The sequence below is a fragment of the Dromiciops gliroides genome, chromosome 5 (genome assembly GCF_019393635.1).
Source record: "Dromiciops gliroides isolate mDroGli1 chromosome 5, mDroGli1.pri, whole genome shotgun sequence".
Taxonomy (NCBI): Eukaryota; Metazoa; Chordata; class Mammalia; order Microbiotheria; family Microbiotheriidae; genus Dromiciops; species Dromiciops gliroides.
Window position 1 is genome coordinate 155,542,822 of NC_057865.1, and position 27,808 is coordinate 155,570,629.

The 27,808-nt window shown below is 34.9% G+C and overlaps 2 protein-coding genes across 5 annotated transcripts in view; one reads left to right on the forward strand and one right to left on the reverse strand.

Annotated features, from left to right (window-relative positions):
* The window catches only part of CACNA2D1 (calcium voltage-gated channel auxiliary subunit alpha2delta 1), a 720,406-nt gene that overhangs the window by 142,116 nt on the left and 550,482 nt on the right, over positions 1-27,808 (reverse strand). For all 4 annotated transcript variants that reach the window (XM_043965811.1, XM_043965813.1, XM_043965810.1 and 1 more), the window contains exons 8-10: positions 11,589-11,658; positions 9,330-9,380; positions 6,690-6,789 (exon numbers count right to left, since the gene is read on the reverse strand). In XM_043965811.1, the coding sequence (XP_043821746.1) occupies positions 6,690-6,789; positions 9,330-9,380; positions 11,589-11,658 (221 nt within the window). The remainder of the gene's footprint in view (positions 1-6,689; positions 6,790-9,329; positions 9,381-11,588; positions 11,659-27,808) is intronic.
* Positions 25,125-25,636, forward strand: LOC122727890 (S-phase kinase-associated protein 1-like). The gene has a single exon (XM_043965814.1). It carries the CDS (start codon positions 25,160-25,162, stop codon positions 25,634-25,636), a length of 477 nt encoding a protein of 158 aa, XP_043821749.1. The 5' UTR covers positions 25,125-25,159.

The following is a 27,808-nucleotide window of genomic DNA, read 5'->3' on the forward strand; positions in this document are numbered from 1 at the left end:
TACAAGATTGGGCTTAGAAAGGTAAAAAATATCAACAGACTGCAGGCTGTATCATTGCTACTTTGTAATGTTTGTTTTATATTTAAACTAACAAATGGGGGAAATAGTTCATATCTCTAGATAATTCTTTATGTGCACGTGATAGGAATCTACAATTTTATCAACTGCTGAAGTCATTTACAAAGTAAACTAATGCATTTTAAGGTAAACACATGGATATACTTGGGTCAAGGAGAAAGGGCTACAAAGGGCATTGAAACAAAGATGTCTCTTTGTTTTACCCTGATTGTGTGTGGAAGTGTCAAAGGAAAGATTCAGAGCCGGTGAGGAGGGACTCTTTTTCTTTCTGAATACATATGACCCTGATACATTTTACCATTTAGCTACCCTAATTTGTTCTGCTACTTTGTACTATGAAGATTGGGGCTTTGGCCTACTAGTTTGTGGGGAAAATGTATTTCTCTATTTGGGGGGTGGGGCGGGGCAATGAGGGTTAAGTGACTTGCCCAGGGTCACACAGCCAGTGAGTGTCAAGTGTCTGAGGCCAAATTTGAACTCAGGTCCTCCTGAATCCAGGGCTGGTGCTTTACCCACTGCACCACCTAGCTGCCCTCAGAAAATGTATTTCTTTTATCTTTTCTTTCAGAGATAATTAAAAAGGTAGCATCTCTGACTTGTTACTATTGTAGCTGTTGTTTAGTGGCCTGTGACCTGGGAAGATACTTGGGGGCACTTTGTTGTTGCAGTAGTTTCGTTCTAATGTATCAAAAATATTTTCTACAACATTATGGATGTGACATTTTTCATCTGCCACTATTTCTGGGAAGACTTCAGAGATTTTATATATTGCAGTGACATCCAAATTCTATAACAAAGAGTTGCTCCTAAAATACCTAGTGAGGCCATGCTATTTCACATTTATTTTCTAGGTAAGAAAACCATGATTTTATTGGGTCTGTTCAGATATTGTGTAATATTAGAATGAATGACTAAAAAGCCCTACAGTATTGACCTTTAACATAGTGGTTTTAACAAGTTAGTATTTGCCTTTCATCTTCCAGAGGTTTGAAAAAGAGCTCTCCTAACCCCTCCAGCCTACACACACAATCATAAACAAATTACACTCCCTGTGTCAACATTTGAAACCTAGTCTGTAAATCAGAGCATGCTGGGATTGAATTGCTGCCCCTATCATCTACCATTTACTGCTATCAAAGCATATAACTGGATTAGTGGAAAAACAGCTATATTACTCTTACATTTAAGCTTTCCTGAACAGCAGGCTCTCTTCCAGCAACAAAGCACAGCCCTGGAGACAGCAGAAAAGCATATCCAGGAGGAGAATGATAGAGCAGTAACCCCGATTGCACTTACAGGCTTTATATAGAGCATGACAATCATTCTCCTTAGAATAAATAAGAAATTTAAAAATACAAAACCTGAAGCAAGTAGCCAATTGGTATTTCTGCCTGTGATTCATAAGAATCTCTAGGTAAGCTTTCATATGACTGATTAAATTGTACTGTCACTTCTTAGGGATGATTGACAGGGAGTTTAAATCCCTACATCTCAGGTGTGAGTGTGAAGAGCTATACATGAGGGCTTTGTGGGACAGCATGCTGGAAGAGCTAAGCGGTAGAAAAACCCTCAGGTTAATTCAGCACCTCATTACTAGGCACCACTGTAGTATGAAAAACTTTAAGCCATATTGTTGGTTTCACAGTACAACTAAATTCTGAGGGGAATGGGTAAAAATCACATTTTACAACCTTGAATTTTAAATCTCCAGTTTCATAAAATTCTATTCTAGGAGAGACTGCTGTGCTCATTAAACAATGGGAATTATAACACCTTCAAATATAAAAGTATCCAGAATTCTTTGCAAGAGACAATGTTTTACCTATCTTTTAGAAGGATTTCAAATGTTTCTTCAATGTCTATAAAATTTTTTGCCTGCTTTAATTCCCAATTAAAGCAAAGAATGTTATTTGGGGAAACCTATAGGTTTATTTTAAAAATTCAAAATAAAGTAGTCAATAGCAAATATTATAAAAATAATCATTTTTTGGTATTTGTTTGCTTAAATACATTAATCCACATCACTTCCAAAACAGTGATAGATGATGGTGAGACAAAGAAAATATTAGGAGAAAAGCCATGGTTGCAAGATAGATTGCATTGATGTTGGTTAAGTCCAGTTATTTTAGTGCTACAGTGAGCCTCACATTGAACATGAATAAAAAAAGAATGGCATTTTATCTTAGTTCAATGTGTCATAATAATGACTGTTTCTTAATTATTGACTCAGAATCACAGAATCTCAGAGTTGTCAGGGATTTCAGATATCATGTAGTCTAACTCCAACCTGAACAAGAATAATCTCTTCTACACCATCCCTGGCAGGTGTCTTTCCAACCTACTACTGTGAGAATATATATCAGAAAGCGAGATCTATAAAGCATGAAGAATCCATACACATATGACTTTTGATCTGTTTATTTCTAGTAACACTACACTATGCCTTTACAATTTAGAGTGGTTCTCCTCAATCTCCTATTGCATGCAGAAAGAAGAAACTGAACTACAAGTGCTTTAATAAGTTCAAAGCAAGAAGCATCGCTTCAAAAGAATTTCAATAATCCTAGAGAAAACTTCCTATAGATTTGGAAAACTTCATAAATAATGAATGGGAAAACACATTATTTTAATTTGCAGTAGCTGGTTGAATTATCCCTAATCAGATGAATTCCTATTTCTGCTTGCAAGTAATAAATTAAATGTATTTTTTCATTTTCAACCAATAGACTCAGCCAAGCTAAATCAAATAGTTAAGGAAAGCCAAGTGTTAAAGCTTTAAAAAGTGTCAGAGAACAAATAAAATTGAATATGTCTTACCGATGAACAATTCCTTTAATTTAAGTAAGGAAAACTCCAGGAAATGATAAACAGCTGTATTACTGATTTATATTTCCAGTAAATCTTTTTCCCCCTTAAAACTACATTTTAGAGAAAAACAACAGCCTTTATATCATTATGAATCCCATTCTTCTTTGTCTCTAAAGTTGGCTGACTTTTACTGGGGAAATAGCAGAACAAGAATGAATGAAAGTGGGGCAGCTAGGTGGCACAGTGGATAAAGCACCGGCCCTGGATTCAGGAGGACCTGAGTTAAAATCTGGCCTCAGACACTTGACACTTACTAGCTATGTGACCCTGGGCAAGTCACTTAACCCTCATTGCCCTGCACCAAAAAAACAAATGAATGAAAGTTATTGTGAGGGCCTGTCCTTTAGTCTCTTTGAACCTGTCTCCTCATCTGTAAAATGTGAAAATAATGATTATGATGAAAACTTTCAATACCACCTAGTCCACTTCCCCTCACTTGAAAGATGACACAAAATGAGACCCAAGTAGAAGTGACTTTACCTAAGTCTCAGAGATAATGAATAATAGAAAGAGGATTCACACCCTCACCATCCAATTTTAAATTCAGTCTATTTTCCCCCCACTAAATGACACTGCCTCTCTACTACTCTAATACCTCTTTAAGTATGGGATTTTTTTTTTCATTTTTATTTTGGATCTACAGCAACTAGCTGGGCCTGGCACTTAGTAGGTGCTCAGTTTTCTAAGGCTATTATGCCCATGGTGTCTCAAGACTGGCACGTCCTACTCAAGCTAGAGAGACCTTTAAATATGGGTCTGATAACCATGTCTATGCTCATCACTAAGTTGCTGCAGGGTGGTGAATTGTTCATTCAAAGCAACTCTAGAATTTCCTCAAAGAGGTTTGAGTGGTTGCTCAGTTCTTTAGAGTTATTACTTACTAATAATGCTTGACCACCAGCATAGCATTAAAGATCTCAGAATTAGAGCTGGAGGATATATTAGGAATCACTCCATTGAGAAATTAATTAACCTGCCCAGAGTTATACACATGATAGGTGACATGGTTGGCATCTAAGCCTAGCTTCTGGTGAAAAAAATACTGTATAAACCTTACTCTGTGTGTGTTTGTGAGTGTGTGTGTATATGTATGTGTGATTTTTTGGCACACTAATTGTCAGACTATTTTGAAGGCATAAAATACATATTCCAAGAGAAACAAATTCTATTTTAAGCACAGTTATAATAATGAGGATGATAATCACTACCACAATAATAATAATAACAATGATAATCATTATAATGTTCACAGACCCCAGGTTAACAACCCATTTCTTAAATAGTGATATAAATGTGAACTGTTATTCATATTAGCAACAAAATATTAATAATACTAATAAGAATTAATATAATTTATCGCATATTTTGGATAGTTTTATTCTTTCCCACAATGTAACTGCAATTTGATTTTGGGGGGGGCAGGCAATGAGGGTTAAGTGACTTGCCCAGGGTCACACAGCTAATAAGTGTCAAATATCCATGGCCAGATTTGAACTCAGGTCCTCCTGAATCCAGAGCCAGTTCTTTATCCATTGTGCCACATAGCTGCCCCTGCAATTTGATTTTGGAGGTTAAAATGGTCTCTATTAATATCATAGCTGAATTTCTCACTTAATACACTATCTATTGACAAGAGATAGTTCATTTTATATACATGTTGTCTCAAAAGTCTTAGTATAGTTTTAAACTTAAATTCCTAAATCAGTGTAAAACTCCAGGAAGGATTTTTTAAAAACCTCTATATAAAATGAACAATCACTTATTCCAGTAGATACTGAATGAAGTGAGAAGGTGGGTTATGATATTAACAGAGATTGTTTTAATTTTTAAAAGTTATTATAGTTATTATTATATAAAACTGCACTAAGACTTATGGGACATGATGAAGCAGCCATATCAGGGATACTTAACAATCGAACTGTAATAGATAGCCTCGTCTAATATGCCACTATTCCAAACAGAAATATTTCTTCTAGTTCAGGAGAGTCAAACACATTGTCAGTGGCCTGAAACATTTCTGAGTACAGACAGCCAGGACTAACTTAAAATGTTTTGGGGAAAATATTTAATACAACAAAGCTTAGATAATGTTAATTTGTGGTTTTTAAAGTTGATATGTGGCCCAAAGGAATCCCTATGTATGATTTAGTGACCCCTGTTTCTATTTGAGTTTGACACCACTTACTAGTAAACACCTATTTCTACAAGTGCTGGGCCATTGCCAGTCAAGGTCTTGACACTGTACAATGACTATGGAGGAGAGAGTGAGTGTGATGACTCTTCTCAGCTCTGCCTCACTTAAGCATCCACTTAAAAACATGTGAGTTAAAGGAACTATTTACTAAAACAAATGGCCCCAGAGGAAAAAATTGGAAATGAATGGAAGTTGTAGTAAAGCAGAGTTTGGTTCAGTACAAAGAAAAAAAAATTCAACTCTATAGAGGTATACAAGAATGAATACTTAGCTCACAAGGTTTTTTCTAACGCACTTTGTAAACCACAGAAACGTGTTATCATGCTATTAAAATGAAATGATTTCTTTTCTAACAACAACAGTTAAGAAACAAAACACTGAGTTTTAACTACATCTTCAATTTCTGAGCAAGTATTTTTGATAAAAGATTAATTTAGGACTTTTAGCTTGCATTAAAATTTTTAAAAAAGTTAATTGTATTAACAAATGTATTTTAGGTGATCTTTTCCTGTTACCAGAATGTTCTAGAGAAAACCATCATGAGTAAAACTATTCACAGTTTTTCTTAGCATTTCCCTCCATCTACTCCCTACATTTTTATGGCCAGATTAATTTTCAGGTAAATACCAACCATCAACAAAAATTCTATGTCAATACAAATCCATAAAGTACGGGGTTTGTCAAAATTTCCCTGTTTGCATCCAATTGTTTCTTCCCCCCTTTTGCCAAATAGCAAGAACATATCATAGGATTTAATTATTAATGGGAACCTAGAAGCTATACAGTTTCCAACAAAGCTTTTTTTTTTTTTTTTTTTGTGAGGCAATTGGGGTTAAGTAACTTGCCCAGAGTCACACAGCCAGTAGTGTTAAGTGTCTGAGGCCGAATTTGAACTCAGGTCCTTCTGACTCCAAGACCGGAGCTCCATACACTGTACCATCTAGCTGCCCCAGTTATACAGTTTAATGACATCTTTTATGAGAATACTAAAACTGAACCATCTAAATTGGATTTGGTGGGAACAATAAGTATATAATTGTGCATTTTAATGCTAGTCTTCATGGAAATGAATAACATGCTAAAAATGAACATGGAAAAGGCCAAGATATCACTAGGTGATCCCTGTGACCATAGGTAGTATAAGGGTAGGCAGAACAGCAATGGTAGTACTTGGGGAAAGAAATGAGGTAATATTAGATTAGAGGTAATATTAGATTAGAGGTAATATTAGAGGTAAGATTACACCTGGATTAGTGTATCTTGACATTTATGTGATTTCTCCTGAGTAATCAGTATTTCTATGAAAAGTTTATGCTTTATCTAGCTTATAAACTATAAAGACACACAGAAATCTGGTCAGGATAATTTGAATAGTAGAATAGAGGAGTCACAGTGGTAGATATCTCTGGCAATGGGTCAAGAACATATATCTGTGATAAAATACCATAAAAACATTCTGAAGTCAGCAATTGCCATAGATCATATTAGTAGAAACTTTTTTGTGTGTGTTTTTTAATTGGAGGGAAAAAAGGAATCAGTTAATACTCACTGAAGCTACATTCACAAAATCATCATCAGAAAGGGTTTCCAACATCTCAGAGACAGAAGTACGAATGAGCCTCAGAGTCAATCCACTGACACTTCCACTCCTAAACAAACAGGTGAACCATTTCATGAATGTCATTAAAAACAGATATTAAATGAAATCTGCAAAATCAGCAATTATAATTAATTCAATAAGTTTTTGATATACTCATAATTATTCAACATTTCTAAAAAGTGAACTTTGTAAAGAAACATTTAACAGAAAGAAAAAAATGTTAACAAGGAAACTAGTTTTTATTTACCTTTTTCTTCTACATAAAAGAAATTAGAACACAAGTATACTTTTAGATTTCCAAATGCTGTTTCCCAAACTATATGCCAAATAGGAATGCAGGGATTCATTATGGCATTATGCATGCTTTATATATATTGTATATTTATGTATACACATAGATGGCTGTTATTTCAATCAACATCTTTGAGAAAGTGTATTTACCTTAATTCTATTTTTGATAATTGCAAATTGCTAACAGCTGTCATTTATCTTACTACAGCTGTCATTTATCTTACTACAGCTGTCTTTTTTCCTGAAAGTACTATTTAGTTTACTTTGCCATTTTAATTTAAACTGCCACTCAAAATGTATAGTATAAGAAACGGAATAAAACATCAGCATAATATCTAATGTAACTTACTCTCTGATACATCAAATAATGGCCTCTTTTCTGACTTGATCCTCCCTGGTTTCTGTGACATTTTATTTTACTGACTGACCTCCTTCCTCTTTGAATACTCCATCTTTGTTTCCTTCAGTGGCTCTTTTATCCTGCCCTTTCCCATGCCCGCTCACTGGCTACCCAAATGCAGTCCTCTCCTAAATATTCCCTTGATGTTCTTTTCTTCTCTCTCAAACACTCTGACCAACAACCTGAGCCACAGTATGTAATTCCCATTACATAGTAGTAGGACCTCTTCTATGTATTTTTCATGCATTTTCTTTTTCTAGACGATTGAATTCAGTCTCTAGCCTTGTAATTGATTACCTAAAATGTAATACAAATTTATTTCTAAAATCATTCTCTCCAGAGAGAATATATTTCACCAGCATTTAGGTCTACTCGCAAAAGAGTAGTCAGTATTGTTTAATGACATGAACTGGGAAACTGATAGAATGAAAAGAACAATTTAGCAGAAATGACATATCTTTATTCGATTTTCACAAGAGACCTTGAAAATTCACATTCTAGCTATTTTTTCCTTATTCATTACTCTCCCTTATCTTTCTCAGCCTGGTTTATAAGCTTTTAGAGAGATAAATTGAACTAGTTTCCTTCAGGGCAAAACTTAATTTGGGGAGAATTACAAATGTTCACAAAACTAGGTATGTGTCATTTGCCTGCATTTCTAACATATCAAATGCTGTCTCTTCTAATGGGGCAAAATAACCTAGGAATAGATTCTTTTTTCTCCAAGGTAAATTAATTTGGAGTTTTCAAACTCATTTTCCTAATCCCTTAATGATGTTGTTGTTGTTGTTATTGTTGTTGTTGTTGTTGTTGTTGTTGTTGTTGTTGTTCTTCTTCTTCTTCTTCTTCTTCTTTTGGTGCAGGGCAATGAGGGTTGTTAAGTGACTTGCCCAGGGTCACACAGCTAGTAAGTGTCAAGTGTCTGAGGCTGGATTTGAACTCAGGTCCTCCTGACTCCAGGGCTGGTGCTCTATCTACTGCGCCACCTAGCTGCCCCCCACCCCCAATGTTCTTCTGATAAAGCAAGTCTACTGTAAGAGAGATGGTTTCATGCACTTTTATGTCCCTTCATAGGATAACAAAAAAACAAAAAACAAAGAAATCCTAAATATCATCATAAGCTTCAGTTGCTTTAACTCCCCCAACAAGGCCACATATAAACTTTATTTCTGAATTTTATTTTGTTCTATGAAATTCTCAGTATTTAGCATTTGCCAATTTTTGCAATAAAATCTACCCAAATGGACTAATGCTACGTTGTGTTTTATGGTATTTATGGTATATAGATATTTATGGTAGTTTAGTTTTCTTTCACGTGTAGCTGAAACAATGTGCTTCTATATATGTCTGTACTAAAACCCATTTCCCCTGTTTTCAGAAATAAGTACTTACATAACAGAATTACTCAAGATATAGAATGAAAATTGAAAATGCAATTACAGGGGGCAGCTAGGTGGCATAGTGGATAGAGCACCGGCCCTGGAGTCAGGAGGACCTGAGTTCAAATCCAGCCTCAGACACTTGACACTTACTAGCTGTGTGACCTTGGGAAAGTCACTTAACCCTCATTGCCCAACCAAAAACATAAACGTAAACAACAACAACAAAAAAAGAAAATGCAACTACAACTCATGGGAAGCTCACCTCTAAGCCATAAACCACAATCTTTGATTCAAAAGCAAATTCTTTCAACCCTAGTAAGGCATTTTTTTGGTTTTGTTTTGTTTTGTTTTGTTTTGTTTTTTGCAGTATATATTATTTCCCTCTATATTCTTAAAAATTACTCTAAATACTAGGTCTTTTTAAATTTACCATTTTCAGCCCCTTGATACAATAAAAACAGGGTTTTGGTTAAAAAAAAAAACAAAGCCTAACATATGAAATAATAAAATACTCACACGTCAACTAGAATAAGCATATCTTTGGGAGATGCAGCTCCTTGTATATACCTGCAAATGATATTTTTTTAAAATGAAAGGAGGAAAAAGTTTTGCTGAGTGCTGACTGAACTAAAAGGTGCAGTTATCCCATTCACATTACTACTTTCCCCATCACAGTTTTCAATATATTGCAGGTCAGCATAAGAAATTAAATGGGAATTTCCTGGGAGTTTTGTGGAAGCCACAGACAACACAGTAAAGGTTTAGAAACTCAGAAATGCATAAGATATACATAGAACATTGTATACTATCAACCCAAATTTTACAATAAAATATTCCAAACACCCCACAAAAGAAAAAGAAAAAATTCAGACTTCTTCTCTGGTATAAAGGGAAGCCCAAAAATTTTTATTCAGATTTTCCAGATCATGGGGCCACCAGACCCCTAATTCCTGCAATTTGGAAGGGATAACTGTATAATCTTTGACTATTCAACTTTATTTGCTCAAGTTTATATGATTTAATTCAACACAATTCATTTCAATTCAATAAAAAGAAACATTTATCTTGTGCTTGCTAAGGCTCTGTATTAAGTCCTGGAAATTCAAAGACAAAAAAAGTCTTTGTCAAGGAGGTTGAATTGTATGGGAGGGGAAAACAAAAATCTCAAATTAAGTAAATAAAAACTATACATCAAGTAATACAAAGTGGTTTTTAAAGTCCCTTTTATCAGTTAAAGTAACATTTACAAGTTAACACATCATAATTTATGCACATTATATCTGTGGCTAAAGTTCTTCTCAAGAGTAGGGAATTTCAGAAACTCTGAAACCTGTTACAGAGACATTTATGCTGCCATTCCTTCAAAAAATCACCCATTTAATTTGTTTTTATTTTCCCGATATCATTTTTCTTCCTTATTTGTATGAATCATGAGAAACATAAAATTCAACCCTCCAAATCCATTTAAGCAGATACAGCATGAAATGCCATTATATTTAAATAATACCCTGAAGATATATTGTTTTTAAAGGAGTGGAATTTAAGAATACTTTGAAGGACCAAGGTAGATTAATACACTACACTGGCAAATACTAGAGACAGGAGGAGGACATGTTACATTTCCAAGTAAAATAAAAATATCTGCATGTAATTTTTTTTTAGCACTTAATGTGCTTTTTTACAGGTAGGAAAAATTACAGTTAATTATCACAAAATTGTAACTCCCCCCCCAAAAAAAATCTTTCATCAATCAATACAGTTGACTTGGCCCTTCCAGTGTTGCATTTATTAAGTAGTTACCATATGGCTGTTGAATTGAATTGAATCAAATAGCAAGGGATGACTTGGGGTTAATGGAGACCAACTTCAGAAATTCAGGGGTTGGGATGACCTGTTTCTTCCCCATCTCAAGCTATACTGTCCCATACTCTCCTCTCTGGTGGGATATCTCCATGGAGAGTCCTATGACCTAAGAATTATTAATACTAGCATTGAATATAATTAGCTAATTTAGTGCATCTGGTAATATTAAATGCAAAGGATTAATATTCCTAGTTCTCATGGTTTGGTTTACACCAGTATTCTTTAGTGAACTTAATTTAGCATACCTTTAACTGAACTTAAGTTAGAAAGCCGCTCAAGTGATTTACTGAACAATTGTGCTGCTTGTCAAAATAACAGGGGTGGAGATGGAGCCTTTACCTATGATTTCACTGGTATAGGGAACTTCCAAGTGAGGTAACTCCATCTATTAATGCAGGCCAACACTTTCTCTGGAAATTAAAGTCTTAGAGAGTTGAGAATTTGAGTTAGCTCAAGGTCACAGAGCCAATATATGTCAGAAACAAGATCTGAATCCAGGTCTTCCTGACTTTACAGCCAGTTTTCCATATTTTGTGCCATATTTCCTCTGTGTCAAAGTAATAATAACGTAAATTTATAGTACTTCCAGTTTTCTAAATCACTTTTTAAACTGTAACTCTGTGAGATAGTATGTGTTATTATTTAATTTTATATATAAGGACCTCAGGCTCAGAGAGGTAAAGTTAGAGAAAGTCATATTGTTGATAAGCATTAGCTCATTCAATTGAATTCCAGTCATCCTGATTATTGGACTAGTGTTCTTCTGACTATGCTACATTGCCTTTTATGGTGGGAGCAAAAAAACCCCTATTTTTTCGACAAAATAGTTAATTTCTCTTTTTCTTTCTTTTCTTTTTCTTTTCTTTTCTTTTTCTCTTTCTTTCTTTCTTTCTTTTTTGTATGTTATCTTACCATGGCCTTCTGCGTACATCATAGAGATCAATCTTGTTTGGTGTTCGTGTTTTATCAACCCATGGAGAAGCTAAAAAGGAAACAAAGCATTATTAAGCCGACATAATATATACACTTCAGAGGATGTCTGTCTACTGATAGACTTCAAAAACAGACTGAAAAGTCTAAGTCCATATATCTGAAGCAGAGTTCATAAAGAAAACAACTTCTACACTTTTAAGGAAAACTACAAAGCTGTGCCAATGGAAATCAATGAGAACCAATCCTTTTTTTTTTTTTCATATGAAACTGAAATGAGCATTTAGACATGGTTCTTTTTCTTGGTACATCTCAAAGACTGATTTCCTAGGTGCTTAAGAAGCTTGACATTTTTTATGCTCACAATTAGCAACCAGAAATTAAATGAAACCATTTTATAATACCAGTATCTATATTATCTTTTTATCTTCAGATTTATCCATTCAAAACTATTTTATGTTTGTTTGTTTCTTAATGAGACCCACCTTTTAGCCCAATATCATCATGTTGGACCATGACTTTTTTGGAACCAGAAAATAATAATGATATTTAGCAATTAAATTAGTATTCTAAACAAGTGTAATTTAAAATGTTAACAAGTTTAAGATGTTTAATGAAAATAAATAATAGGAACATGAATGATGAATTACAGAATGTATGCATGACTAGTCCTGTGAATTTAGTGACTTAATAAAATCAGTACCATGTCATTTAGAAACTGGAGTACCTGAAAATTGTCAGTGACTCCTGGGAATTTTCCTTCCATCTGGACCTGATATAAGACATACATGTGGGACAACAGTAAATATTTTTACAAGCTTGTGGAGCCTTCTGAAATGCTATGGCCCAGTCAGTGTTCCAAATTACATCTTCTTAGTTGCTATTTTATTTTATTTTTTTCGTAAAGGACATTAGAAACTGAGGTATTTCAGTCCAAATATGCTTGCTCCAAAACAATCAATGAAGAAAATTTGTGGGAGAATTAGTGACACATCAGTTCCATTTTCTATCTATTTGTTGTTCTAACTATTGAACTTGGAATGTTCTCAGGAATGGATCAGTTACCTTTCACAATAGAATTTTTGTAAATTTGCCTTCCTCTTTACAGGTTTTTTGCTGAGTTATGATGTAACATTACTTATAATCTTCTATGACTATTCTTATAAAATGTTTATTCTAATTGACGTTCCTGTTGGCAAACACATTCCTTTGGTTGGTAAAAATCAAGTGTTTTCTGAGTAAGGTAGTTTCTTTGATGTTTTGGGCTCTTTAATGTGACAACTATTTTATATCAGTTAACCTTTTTTTATAGCACATTGCTATAATTAAGTTTGGTTTTTTTTAAAGTGAGGCAATTGGGGTTAAGTGACTTGCCCAGGGTCACACAGCTACTAAGTGTCAAGTGTCTGAGGCTGGATTTGAACTCAGGTACTCCTGACTCCAGGGCCAGTGCTCTATCTACTGCGCCATCTAGCTGCCCCTTATAATTAAGTTTTACCTTCTTCAATTTCCCATTTAAAAACTGTTCATTCATTTGAATAGATCAGTTTGAAGCTTTTGCAACTGTATTCAATATCATCTCATCCTTATCTTCTATCCAAATTCTTCTAATTATATTTGGACGTTGACATTTGTTGTAACTTACTGATGATATGAATTCACACAGGCAACTGATTCTTATAGGACTCTGATAATGCCATATGGTTATGAATTTTGTAACATGATATTTGAGGAATCACAGTTTTGTGTGACCCAAAATCAATGGAAAGATACATGGTGAGTAGGAATAGGCTGCAATGTATTTTCAGTGATGACTTACACACAAGATATGGGGCAAGGAATATTATCAAAGACATGTATGAACAGAAAATATGAAGTAAGGGGGAACTATTTCTTGGATGGGCCTGGACTGGACTGACAATACAATGGAAATAACGCCCATGAGGTAGAAAATAATTTAAAGGAAGGCCTCCAGTATACTGGATAGATCTTCAAGGGAGACATTATAAGAGAACATGGCAAGAGTTACACTAAGGACAAAAAGATGAGGCTGGATTATGACCTGCATCAATGGAAGCATCATAGAAGTATTAAAGGAATGAATCTTTTTGGGGAGGAAAAGGGAAACAGGATTAGTCATTCACATAGAATATACTCTATATACTACTTTCCCCCCTTTTTTTTCTCAATAAATCAAAAGAATTAGAGAAGAATTTGCCTACAGTTTGTATTTAATTGAATGATTAAGATAAAAGAACACTACAAGCACCATTTAGGATACTTAAAATTTTAGGCCTAAAAAAAAGTCACTGCATTTTCCAATAACTTAGAAATACTTTAATATGTAAGTAACTAACTTATGAAAGAAAGTCCTTATTTTTATAGTGTTCTGTTTGTTTGTTTTGCTTTTTTTGTGTGTTTTTGTTTTTGTTTTGGTGGGGCAATGAGGATTAAGTGACTTGCCCAGGGTCACCCAGCTAGTAAGTGTCAAGTGTCTGAGGCAGGATTTGAACTCAGGTCCTTCTGAATCCAGGGCTGGTGCTTTATCCACTGCGCCACCTAGCTGCCCTCTAGAATGTCCTTATTTTTAATTGTCATCCTCTGATGGATAAAATAATAACAGGTTTAGGTAAATTGTAAATTGCTATTTTCCATTTCTATTCGTTATTAAAGTTAATGCAATTGACTGGTTGATTTGCCTTACTTTTATATTTCTTTTGAAGTATTTAAAGTCAATAGCCTTAATCTAAAATTCAAATTACAGTGAACAATCTGTATATTAAGATTATGTAGTCCAAGTTCATCAAGTTCCTCCTGGCCATGGACAGGGCTATAATCCTAGGGGAAAGTGGGTTTGTTGCTTTGATAAATGGTTCAGTGAAAGAAAAGTTTAAAAATAATGGTTAAAATGAGATTTTTAGATTGTCACCAGTTTCATTCATTCAAGCTATTTCTGCCTAGATTCTTAATCGATAGTCAATTAGATTTTCAATGTTGACTTTTTATACTAAATAAAAACTATAGCTGTTTTTTTTTTAAAGAATTGAAAATGTTGGGACAGCTAGGTGGCGCAGTGGATAGAGTACCAGCCCTGGATTCAGGAGGACCTGAGTTCAAATCTGGCCTCAGACACTTAACCCTTACTAGCTGTGTGACCCTTGGCAAGTCACTTAACCCCAATTGCCTTGTAAAAAAACAAAAACAAAAACAAACATAAAAAAAAAAAAGAATTGAAAATGTTTTGGAGGTTACACTTTTTAGTAGGTCTAATATTTTATACAGCATAAGACCTTAGAAATTCACATAAAGGATCAACAGAGTTTTCATAAAAAGATTAATAAACAGTCTTTTGGCTGCTACTGGGAAATATCAAATTATTGTTATTATTGTTAATTTTGTATTATTATTATTAATTATTTTTGCAGTTCAGTGAGGGTTAAGTGACTTGCCCTGGGTCACACAATTAGTAAGTGTCAAGAGTCTGAGGCTGGCTTTGAACTCAGATACTCCTGAATCCAGGGCTAGTGCTTTATCCACCGCGTCACCTAGCTGCCCCCTATCAAATTATTTTTTTTAACCACTCACTGTTCTATAATATTGCCTTTACAGGGTTTTTAAAAAAATAATAAACATTTTTATTTATAGTTTGGGGTTCCAATTTTTATTCCTCATTCCCTCCCTCCCCTGACCCCTCCCTGAGGTAGCAAACAATCAGATACAGGTTATATATGTATGATTATGTAAAACATTACCACGTTTACCAGTTTGTACAAAATCTTTATTTTAAGTTGAAAGGGAAATATAAAGACATCATTCATTTACTTAATATGAAACTCCAATGAGGAAAGGCTATTGCTATTTTATATATCTATATATGCATGTGTATATATGTATATATGTATATATATGATAATGTTTGCCTACTATGCCAGGCTCCAGTCACTCCTTCAGTTGCACCGGTAATCATTTTGGCAGTGATGCAGAATAAAAGCAACTGACCAAAAGACAAAATCAGATAAAAAAAATTCTACAACAATAACAATGACAACAACAAACAATCAGTATGCTCATTTTATTGTTTATTTTACTTTATTTTGGGGGGGTGACTCAATTGGGGTTAAGTGACCTGCCCAGGGTCACACAGCTAGTAAGTGTCAAGTGTCTGAGGTTGGATTTGAATTCAGGTCCTCCTGAATCCAATGCTCTATCCACTGCATCACGTAGCTGCCCCTAGTATGCTCATTTTAGATGTTCAAATTACTTTTTAAAAAGATGGATTTTGGGTGACCAGTTCCAGGAGCTATAGCAATAGTAATGAGATTAACCCAGCCACGGAATATCATAATTCTGATTGTCAGTAGTAAAGTGCTTATAGTAAATTTAGCTTTAAATCTAACAGATTAGCATTCTTTTTTATAAGGCATCTACAAAGGAGCAACAGAATATTTTCCTGACCAATCCCACTGTTGGGTTGAGCTTCTAAACATTTGTTTATAGAAGATAGTCTGCTTTGTCAGATAAAGATAGGTGCTATACTATAAGGCACAGAAATATCAAGATTAACATTAAATAGCATTTTAGAATTTCTCCCTAGTTAACACAGTCTAACAATAAAAACAACAACAACAACAAAGCATCATAATTATTTGAAGTTTGGAAATTATAAAGAGGATAGGGAAACACTGAAGATGTTTTTCTTTTGTGAGGGACCCCTGTACATGAAAGCAAAATTGTACTACTAATTAACAAGATTAAATGCTTCATAACTATATATTCCTAAAATATTCTTCAAATTTTTGCTATGAATAATGAAATAGCAAATAAATGTACAGAGACTCTTCTTTGCCCTTTTTCTTGTTCATTTTATATACACTTTTAGTATACATTTGTTTGTTTCCAATAATTTATTAGAGTGACAATTATCTAGTATAAATTCAAAAGTAGGGGGAAAGGAGATAAACCTCTAGCTGATATCTCTGGTTATATCATACCAGTGATGCCCTAAATTTAACAAGTTTCTACTTCCAAAAAAGTTAACCATTTTAAGCCTGTTTCCTTATTGATTTGGATATGTTGATATACTTTTCTAATTCAATAAGCCCTAGCTTGTTAGAGAATAAAATATTAAAATGTGAAATAACTTGCTGACAAAATTACCTCTTAAAGCACTATGACTCAAGATTGTCATTGTAGCCACTTTGTGCTATTAACTTATGAAAAATATTTTATGGATATATATATATATTTTGTATGGGGGGGGCAATGAGGGTTAAATGACTTGCTCAGGGTCACACAGCTAGTAAGTGTCAAGTGTCTGAGGCTGGATTTGAATTCAGGTCCTCCTGAATCCAGGGCCAGTGCTTTATTCACTGTGCCATCTAGCTGCCCCCTTATAGGTGTATTTTATTTGACCCAGCAGAAACTTAACATACGCATAATTCCTGATCCTCAGTGAAGTCTCCTAAAACACCCAAGATAAAGGTACTAATAGAGTAGTTACTATTTACAGTACAAGACACTTTTCTTCTCTTGTACCTTTTCTCATTTCTGTCATTGAATTCATTTTTATGCTGTTTTTCTGGCTATGCTTTCTTTAAAATAGATCATTCAATAAAGTCTCACCTTATTTTTCTAGAATTTTATATTCATTCTTCCTTATTACACAATAACATTCTTTCCATTATTATACCACAATTTGAGCAAGATGATAGTACAATTTTTTTTGCACAATTTGTAAAATTTATTAAGAAATGCAAATATAGGGGCAGCTAGGTGGTACAGTGGATAGAACACCGGCCCTGGAGTCAGGAGTACCTGAGTTCAAATCCGGCCTCAGACACTTAACACTTACTAGCTGTGTGACCCTGGGCAAGTCACTTAACCCCAATTGCCTCACTAAAAAAAAATGCAAATATAAGGTTTTAAAAGGGCTATGTTTCTTCATACAGAATGATAATTCATGACAAGGTATATGTATTAAATAGTAACCAAGTTAAGAGACTGTAATTTAGGTTTTCTTCTTCATGAAGTCTATCCCCTTCAGAGAAAAATCATTAAAACCATTAAAAAGCCTCATCACAAACTAACAAAGTTAGTTGGTTGTCCTTCATTCTCGAAGAAGACCATGACACCAGGGTGATGTTATGACTTGCAGTGACTTGGATTTAAGTGAGGGAGGGCTGTGCAAGGTTACAAACCTCATTCTCTCCTCCAGAGCCATCTAGGCTACCCCATAGCAAAAATAGATATCAGGACAACTGGAGATGGTTCCAGTTATTTAAGGCAATTGGAGTTAAGTGACTTGCTCAGGGTCATATAGCTTGTAAGACATTTCTTTGAGGTGAGATTTGAACTTAGGTCCTCCTGACTTCAGGGTCAGTGCTCTATCCACTTTACCACCTAGCTGTCCCTAACATAGTTATATAACTTACAATAACAATGCCTGATATATTCTTGTCAAATAAAGAGGACTTTCCTCTTTATTTTATTAAGTACTTGACTATGATATAAATATGAATATAGGTCTTACTTTTCTATTTCACTGATCTACTTTTTTTCTTTTTTTCCCTGTAACGGATTGTTATGCAAATATCTTTACTGTAACATAATTTGAGCTTTGTAACATGGTACATGTCTTTCTGATTGTATTCCTGGTCAACAATCCACATTCTCTTTAAAATCCACCTTTACTGTCTTTCAATACATGCCATGCCTCCTTTGTAAGGCTCTTTAATTTTGCTCTTGGACTATAAGAATTATGAATTTACATAAGTGTGTACCTTATTGCAAAACTAGCAATAAAAAAGGCCAAGTGTGTTTTTGGTGATGGCAACACTGAACTGATATGATGATAAAATTCAAAATTCAAAGGTTTTGTCTATTTTTTTTTTTGCTGACAGATATTAAATAAGTCAAATACTTTCCAGATTTCAGTCTTTTAGACAGAAAAAGTCTGAGTTACCTAAGAGGGGGCAAATGAAATCCATCATAAAATCCTCCTCTTTGGCTATCAATGAATTTTATTCTCATCTTAGTTTGTTTATTAACCCATACTCTAACTACTTACAGACAAATAATCAGAAGAACAAACACACACTCATGATTTCCATAATTACCAATTATATGTTGCATCATTTATAAAATAGTCTTAACTACAAAATGATTTGCTGTGAATTCAGCAGATGGTAGTTAATCCACATAAAACATTTTCTTTGATATAAAAGAGCTACTGTCTGTTAGCAGGAGGAGCAGACAAAATAGACAAGTAGACTGCTTAAGTGGAATATCATGGAAGTGAAAGGCAGAAAGTTAAACAGATACTTAATTATTTATATGGCCAATATGTAACAGAGACTTTTCAGTAGAAATAAAGGACTGATAAAACCACATGCAGACATAATGTCATTTTTGATATCGTGGTGTTGCTTAATGTGTTTTAGAGCCATCCTTGGGCTATAACATAAAGCATTTTTCATTGGTTAAGAACTGATGATACATTTCTAGAGACATCTGAAACTTTTAAAAACCATGTAAGTATAGGAAGCATCTTAAGAGAGATTAAACTTTAATATTTAGATAGGGACTGGACTTGTGATTTAATTTTGCATACTTTTCTCTCTTTCTCTTTTTTTTTTTACAGGACAATGAGGGTTAAGTGACTTGCTCAGGATCCCACAGCTAGTAAGTATCAAGTGTCTGAGGCTGGATTTGAACTCAGGTCCTCCTGAATCCAGGGCTTGTGCTTCATCCACTGCACCACCTAGTTGCCCCCTTAAGCATGCTTATTCTTTATTTTATTTTACTTTATTATTTTTGGCAGGGCAATGAGCGCTAAGTGACTTGCTCAGAGTCCCATGGCTAGTGTCAAGTGTCTGTGGCTGGATTTGAACTCAGGTCCTCCTGAATCCAGGGCTGGTTTTTTATCCACTGCACCACCTACTTGTGCCTATGATGTCATTTTGTATGGGAAATACCACATACTCCCTCCACTAATGCAGGTCATACCTTTCCTCAAACTTAGAGCCTTAAGATACAGACAGACCCACAGAATTAAGAGGTTAAATGACTTGCTCAGGATTATACAACCAGAGTGAGCTTCAAAAACAGAACTTCCTGGTCCTGAAGTGAACTCTGTATCCAATATGGCACACTGCTTTTCCTCAGACCTAGAAGAATCTACAAGTTATTTGCTTTAATTTATGTGGTCTATGGTACTTTTTTTTTTTAGTGTGAATGACACAGCCATAAAATAATGGGTAACAACATTAAAAAAAATACCAAACTATGCATACATGATATAAAATGCAGGAGGAAATAAAGGAAGAAAGGAAAAATAAAAGAATGAAAGGAAGATAAAGAAAGGAAAACCAAAGTTGGATGTTATCTTTCTAGCTTTCTTAATTCAAGTTATAGAAAGAGTAGTTCAGTAACAAATTACAAGCATTTGTTTCCATACTTGCATCCTATTTTACCATTATGCCCCCCAAGCAAACAAGAACACTAAATCATTAGCAAAGGCATGGCTGTGACCCACAGTGTAGCTATTACTCTATGCAGGAAGAATGTTTAAGGAGCTTAATGAAACAATAAATTGACTCACTAAACTTCTCTAAAATGAAAGCATAGTGCTATATTGTTTCACTTATTGTTTGCACATGATCTTGAAGTTATACTAAATATGCAAATTATAATGGACTGGGCTGGTGATCTATTAAAAACTCCATGTCACCATTCTTTCCAAATAAGGGTTATTTCAGAGCTTCCAGAAAATTATATTATTGTTGCATTCCTTAAGCACAGGATGTATAGATGTGATGGAAAAAGAATGAGCCATATCAATCTGTTCTGGTTCATTTATTCAGATAATTTCCAGACAAGAAAATTTGATCAATAAATTAAATTTAAATTAAATCTAAATTTGTTTATCAATGCAATCTATCACCTAAAACACAAAAAGCAAAAAATGAATTCCATCACTTCCAGCCCAAATTTGCTTCCTTTCTTGACTTTCCTATTACTTTTGATGTCAAGATACTATCATTCTCTTCCTTTTGCTTAAACTTCTTCACATTGATTTCTCCTTTTTTCCAAGCCCAACTACATAGTACATCAATCAACACATCACTTATTGTTCTGTATAAATACATTACTTTTTGCATTTTTTATTCTTCCTCTTCCCAGTATCCCTATCTCAATGGAGGTCTGTATCTCACACTAAATCATGTTAACTATTTTATAGGTTGGTCCATGAGGTATCTTAGTATGGGCAGGAAAGGTAGTGTACAGAAGGTATGGAGGTGATTGATCTGAGTAAAAGGGACCCAAGGGAGAAGATTTAGAACTAATTTGTTTTGAGAGCAGCCACAGTGTTTTGGGATGTCTAGACTTCCCATCATTCAAATGAGAATGTGTTCTGTGCCTCCCTGGAGGTGTGTGTGTATGCAGTTGTCTAATTATTTCCATAATATATATCCAGGTCTGTGCTCCTTATGACATATGAGACAGAAATGTTGCTCTATGAGGGACTGAAGAAGTGGCTGGCTAAGGGATCCAGGGTACCATTATCACCAAAGGGAATATATACATACATACTGTTAAGGCTAAAATTCTAGCTAGTCTGTCTAAAATATCTAATGAGTGGTCACCAATAAATTATAAGCTTTAGCAAGAGTTAGACTTTTAAGCATTTATTAAGGAGAATGAGAATTTGGTAAAGAGAGAGGGAAAGGCCTACATTCATCTACCTATTAAAGGGAGAGAGCATTCCTAGCTCCACTCTCCACCAGAATCCACAGGAAAGAGCATTGAGTCAGAGCGCCAGGCTCCCCCTTCTTCCTCCCACCAGCAAACGTCACTTCCTGACGCCAAAGAAAAGACGCATGGTCTTGCCCTCAAAGACCTTCACCTTGTGGTGGAGCTTTTCTACAGTAAGTCTTCAGCAGGTGGCGTCATTCCAATCGTTACAATACATACATACATACATACATACATTCCAAAGGGAGTGTTTGTGAGTTTGTGTGTATGTGTGTACTCAGCTGTCTGTTGTTTTTGTGATTACAATCTTCAAAATCTGGCTCTAGCCTACTTTTCTGGACACTTCTCACACTACTTTCCTTCAAGCATTCCATATTCTAGTCAGATAGGATTATTTCTTATTCCCAGAATTTGGCATTACATATCAAACATCTATGAATCAGCCTGGGCTGTGTCTCCTTCCTAGAGGGCACTCTACCCCACTTTTCCACTATTTTACAATCCTTAGTTTCCTTCAGGGGTGGCCCAGGTCCCCCTTTTCCAATCTCCCAAGCTGTGCTCACTCCTTTCCTTAACTTTCCTTTTATTTACTTAGCTGTTTATATCTGGTATACTCTAAAGAGCATTTTGCAAACTCTTTAAGGAGAGAGAGAGCTTTTCATTATTTTCTCTGTATCTCCTGACACCTTGCACATAGTAGATATTTAGTAGATTTATTAAATTTAACTTTAAAATAGAAGACAGAGGCCTCAGGTAACTGAAAGATTATTGAAATTAAATCTTAACTGAAATCCTTTTTTACTTAAGTATAATTTATCTTATATAAAACTATCAGTCTAAGTCTTTTATCATTCCATTGTTTTAAAAAAAATCTATGGTTTCCTGTTGCCTACAAGAGAAAGTCTGAATTCCACATCCTGGCATGCAAGGCTCTTGCATTTGGCATTTGGCTTTTGGCTTTCTCCCAATTTTCTAAGTGTATCCACCACCACTTATTCCTGTGAGGCCTTAGGTTTCATCTAGTTACCGTCTTCAGAACATCCATTGCTCATTTACTATCTTAATCAGTGTTATTCCCTATCCTGGAAAGACTTCATTCCCTCCATTCCTTCTTTTCCATCTTTCCAAATTCTACCTCACTGTCACTGTTTTTGTTTTTTGTTTTGTTTTGTTTTCAGAACTAAAATGTTCTTATACATTAAAACTTGTTAATTTAAAAGGTTATGTAGTTACCTAGGTGATTTAAATACAAACATGGTTATATTTACATGGCCAAAATGATGGATATCTGCCACATTAATATTAAATAGATTGTTACACAATTGATTCCTTTTCATGGCCAGCCAGTAGCAAAGCAATAATGTCTATCACTGATGATTTTTTTTTCAGACATAGATATAGTTCATGCTTTTGATCCACACAAGGGAAATGATCTGAATGTGTTTGTCTCTTAAGCTTCTATGAGAATATTTCCATGATGACTCATAGTTTTGTAGGTCCTTCCTTGTTAGAACTTAATGAGAAATCTGACTTGAATTTAAAGGATCTGTGATTTCCTAAGTATGGGTACTCTCTCCACTGAAGTGATATAATACTGAAATTTTTATTTAAAAGGGATTGTTTCATAAGTAGTTCTCTTTGGCCAGAAAATGAGGGGTTTTAACATGATCCTTTGGTCACGATAATTCTAACTAAGCAAATGGGAATATCTAGACTCAAGAAATTAACGTGCTCCCTTAAAGACAATGTGTTAAATGATTACTACATTCAGCATATTGTGGGAGGTGCTGTATGAAATAGTACAAAGAACACTCAGACTCCGTATGCTATCCTTTGACTAGTAGAGGTGATAAGGCACACAAATACTTCTAATGCAGGGAAGAATTTGAAAACACAAAAATAAATAAATAAATGTCTAGAACAAATGCTATGGGAATTCAACAGAATGAAAGCTATAATGTAGTTCAGCTTAGATTGTCTGGGTAATGAGAAAGAGGTCTTCAAGAGTCATGCAATGGATTAGAACTAGTAGAATAGCTACTCTGACAGAGATAAGTGGGCTCAGTCCTTATTCAGAGTGTAACATTTCTAGAACATGAAAATAATTCCTTTTTCTTATTATAAGATTCCAGAAAACGATGTGAGATACTGTATCCCAGATAGAATGCCCTGATATCCCTCTCTTTATTGTTTCACCTGGACCATCAATAAGACGGATTTAGAATGCTTTCCAGACGTGTGTGTTGGTTTTTTTTTTCCCCTCGTAGTCATAATGTATATCCAGATTCTTTATATCCTGTTCTGGGAAAATCTCAGTACATTGAATAGGGATTTTTTAAAAATTAGGACTTTGTTAGATTCTGCTCTGACATACTTTAAATCCCATTATTAAATATTATGACATTGTTTTAAAATAAAGAGAATTAATTCAGGAATTATGTCATTTAAGACTATATAAAGTGTCACCATATGTTAAAGGCAGCTAAATGTTACAAAAAGGAGATTTGCACTCTAAATTGGCATTATAATGATCCACTGATTACTAATTAAAATCACCAATACACTATTGACTGGAAAGATTTCAAGAGAAAGAATAGGAAAAATAAGTAGTTTATGCTGAGATTTTCTTTCTTTTTTGGTAAAAATGCCTACCATTTATTTAAAAGGAAGTTCTTACAAATAAGCTAAAGACTGATGTGGTTTATTCTGCTCTTTTCCTGAAAAGCCATCTTTTGATTCACATTTCTCTGAGGAAGGCAATAAAGGAAGCAAACGAATATTACCAAACTGACTAGCTGCCCTTTTCAAGCCAAGCAAAATGTTGAAAATAAACAAGTTGATCTAGGCACCTTACTTTTCCACTAAATCAGCCAAGTCTTTAAGAATCACCTTTGCCATTGGCCACTACAACCAATGAACATCCTGTTGGCTTATACTTAGAATACTTGGAGACCTAAACTAGAAAGAAAAGTCTAGAATTTACCCAAAAGTATCTCCCTGAGGCAGTGATGGAAATCCAGAAAGATCTATTTCTGTGCATTAATCCCAAACTATTTCTCTCAGGAACATCCATTTTCTTCAGTACTCAAGCCAAGTCCAGGTCTGAGAATAAAAGAGGACTTTCTTTAAAACCAAGGAGGGGGGCAGCTAGGTGGCACAGTGGATAAAGCACCGGCCCTGGATTCAGGAGTACCTGATTTCAAATCTGGCCTCAGACATTTGACACTTACTGGCTGTGTGACCCTGGGCAAATCACTTAACCCCCATAGCCCCACCAAAACAAAACAAAACAAAACAAAAAACAAGGAGAAAGATAACCTAAAGACTCTCCAGTGGTTTCTGATCCATGTAGCATAAACAAGAAAGTGGCATGGGATCAGTGATTCCTCATGACTGTCTGCCACTTCCTTTCTCAGTTCTCCCCATGTTGGAAGCCATGTTGTTGATTAAGCATAAATGACCTGAGTTTTCATACAATCCTAGAGCTGGGAGTGACCTCAGATGAAATCTAGTGCAACCCCTTTAATTTAGAATTTCTGTATGAATTTGAGCATGAGGTCCTGAAGCTGAACCCTGAGCATTTCATCATTGTCACGGATGATATGGATTGAATTTTCTTCAATCTAGAGAGGGGTCCAGACCTCCTGGAGGGAGACAATGTTGATGTTGTCTTTCAAAATATGATTCAGACAGGTAAGAATCATCAAATTTGTGGTCTTGGTGCTCTGCGTTGCCCCTTAGCCCACCCGGCCTTCTCAGCTCTGCCACCTTGCCCGCTGGGGCCCCAGGGATATGGAACAATGCCTTCAATTAAGTTGCAGGGCTCCGATGGAGAGATATTTGAAGTTGATGTTGAAATTGCAAAACAGTCTGTAACTATCAAGACCATGTTGGAAGATCTGGGAATGGATGATTATCCAGTTCCTCTACCAAATGTTAATGCAGCAATTTTTAAAAAGGTAATTCAGTGGTGTACCCACTACAAGGATGATCCTCCTCCTGAAGATGATGAGAACAAAGAGAAGCAAACAGATGATATTCCTGTTTGGGACCAAGAATTCCTCAAAGTTGACCAAGGAACCCCTTTTGAACTTATTCTGGCTGCAAACTACTTAGACATTAAGGGTTTGCTTGATGTCACATGCAAGACCTTTACAAATATGATCAAGGGGAAAACTCCAGAAGAGATTCACAAAACATTCAATATCAAGAATGACTTCACTGAAGAGGAAGAAGTCCAGGTAAGCAAAGAGAACCAGTGGTGTGAAGAAAAGTGAAGTTTTGTGCCTGTTGACACCGTGACACTGTAAGTATCATTCCAAATAACGAGTTGCACTGCTCTGTTTATAATTGTTAATATTAGACAAATGGAGCAGCAAATTCATTGTATTAGCAGGATATCAATCGTTCCCATTGCATGTGTAGTGTTCTTTGAGTCCAGAGTCTAATCCTATGGCTGTTTAAACCTGTATAATCAAAAGTCTTTTTACTTTGGTCTGAATAAAACTGAAACTGTGTGGGTTCTGTACGGAAAGTGGCACTTTTGGCTTTCCTTTTCTTATTTTGTAAAGCAGTTTGTCCAGTTATTGTCTGGCTTTAAACTTTTAGTTTTCTTGATATCTGACTTGCCCTTTAAGGAACTTGGCATTGTAAATAAAACCATTTGCAAAAGTTTTCCACAATAGAAAAAAAAAGAATCATCAAATTTGATAGTTTTCCTAGGCAATTATATATAATTTTCTTTTTTCTTTTTTTTTTTTTTTTTGTGGTGAGGCAACTGAGGTTAAGTGATTTGCCCAGGGTCACAAAGCTAGTAAGTGTCAAGTGTCTGAGGTCAGATTTGAACTCAGGTCCTCCTGAATCCAGGGCCAGTGCTCTATCCACTGCACCACCTAGCTGCCCTCCTAGGCAATTTTAAAAGAAAAGGAAATCATTTGGTAGGATAAAGAACTCCAAAAGGAAGGTTTCAACAAATGGAGTAGATTAGTCCATTTCTTCTCTTAGTGACATGAGGCTTCAGGGGAAGCCTCAAACCCTAGGGAGGCTTTCAAGAGATTTGGATTTTAATCCTGGACATATACTAGATATCTGTGTAAATTCATGTGACTCTCAGGTCTCCAGTCTTCTGAATTGTACAGTGAGGAGTTAGATTAAACTGTAAGGTCCTTCTCAGTTTAAAAAAAATAGTCCATAAGTCCATGTCCATAATGATATGACTCTTTTTTAAAATTTATTTTTTTTTTGGTGGGGGGGTGAGGCAATTGGGATTAAGTGACTTGCCCAGGGTCACACAGCTAGTAAGTGTCAAGTGTCTGAGGCTGGATTTGAACTCAGGTCCTTCTGACTCTAAGGTCGGTGCTCTATCCACATATCTAGCTACCCCAATGATATGACTCTTTATACATAAACAGTGGAGAACTGAAATAATATCTAAAAAATTAATAGGAAGACAATGTAGGGCAGTGGAAAGTAAAATAGCTCATGAACTGAAATCCTGCCTTTGATGCTTACTACCTGTGTGACCTCAAGCAAGTCAACATCTTTAGGCCACAGCTTACCCAACTTTAAAATGCAATAATTGGACTAGTCTTTAATCTGTGATCCTGCTTCAAGGTTAGCTATAAGGGTCTAACAATATCTATCTATCTATCTATCTTAAATAATCAATACCCAAATGAATCATTATTAATTCTTTGGGGGTATTATACTCCATGTCTTACTCCCCTATAGCAACATTGGTAGAATACTGGCACTGAAAAGATGGGCTTTTGTTTTCCATGGGATGTTTGGGATCAGTAGAGGAAGTACAATTTTTCAATAGCAATTCAGCTTATTTAACACTGGGCCCAACTTGTTTTCTATCTGTACGGTCTGTCTGAAATACTAACTATGCATAAATATATATAATGTATTCTATGTATCTACTGATATATATATATAATACTTATATGTAATCTATATATTTATAATCCATATATCTATGGATATAGCTATACATATATACTATCCCCTACTAAAAAACCCAAAATTCCTTCATCTGCCAAATAAAAGCAACTTCATATACATTTTAGAATGCTAATGTTCTTTTAAATAAGGTTTCTCAAAGAAAAAAGAATAAATCTCTGAGTGCTTACAAAACAATCTCAGATCAAATTGGTGCTAAATAGTGTCAAACTGGACATTAAGGTAATTTCTTATTTCTCATAACCTTTTTTTAATATTTAAAAAAATCCTGATTTTTTCCCCCTAGCCTATTCTAGGTGTTCACAAAATATTAAACAATGATTATATCATTTGGAATTTGCCACCATATGTATAATGGCTATTTTTTTTGAAAGTTGGATATAGTAACTAAAATAATTTTGTGTACCTTTCTTTATTGTTATTTGACTTGCTGTGCCTTCTTACTGAGGGATTTATATTTGGTAAATGCTCTTTTTGTTTGTTTC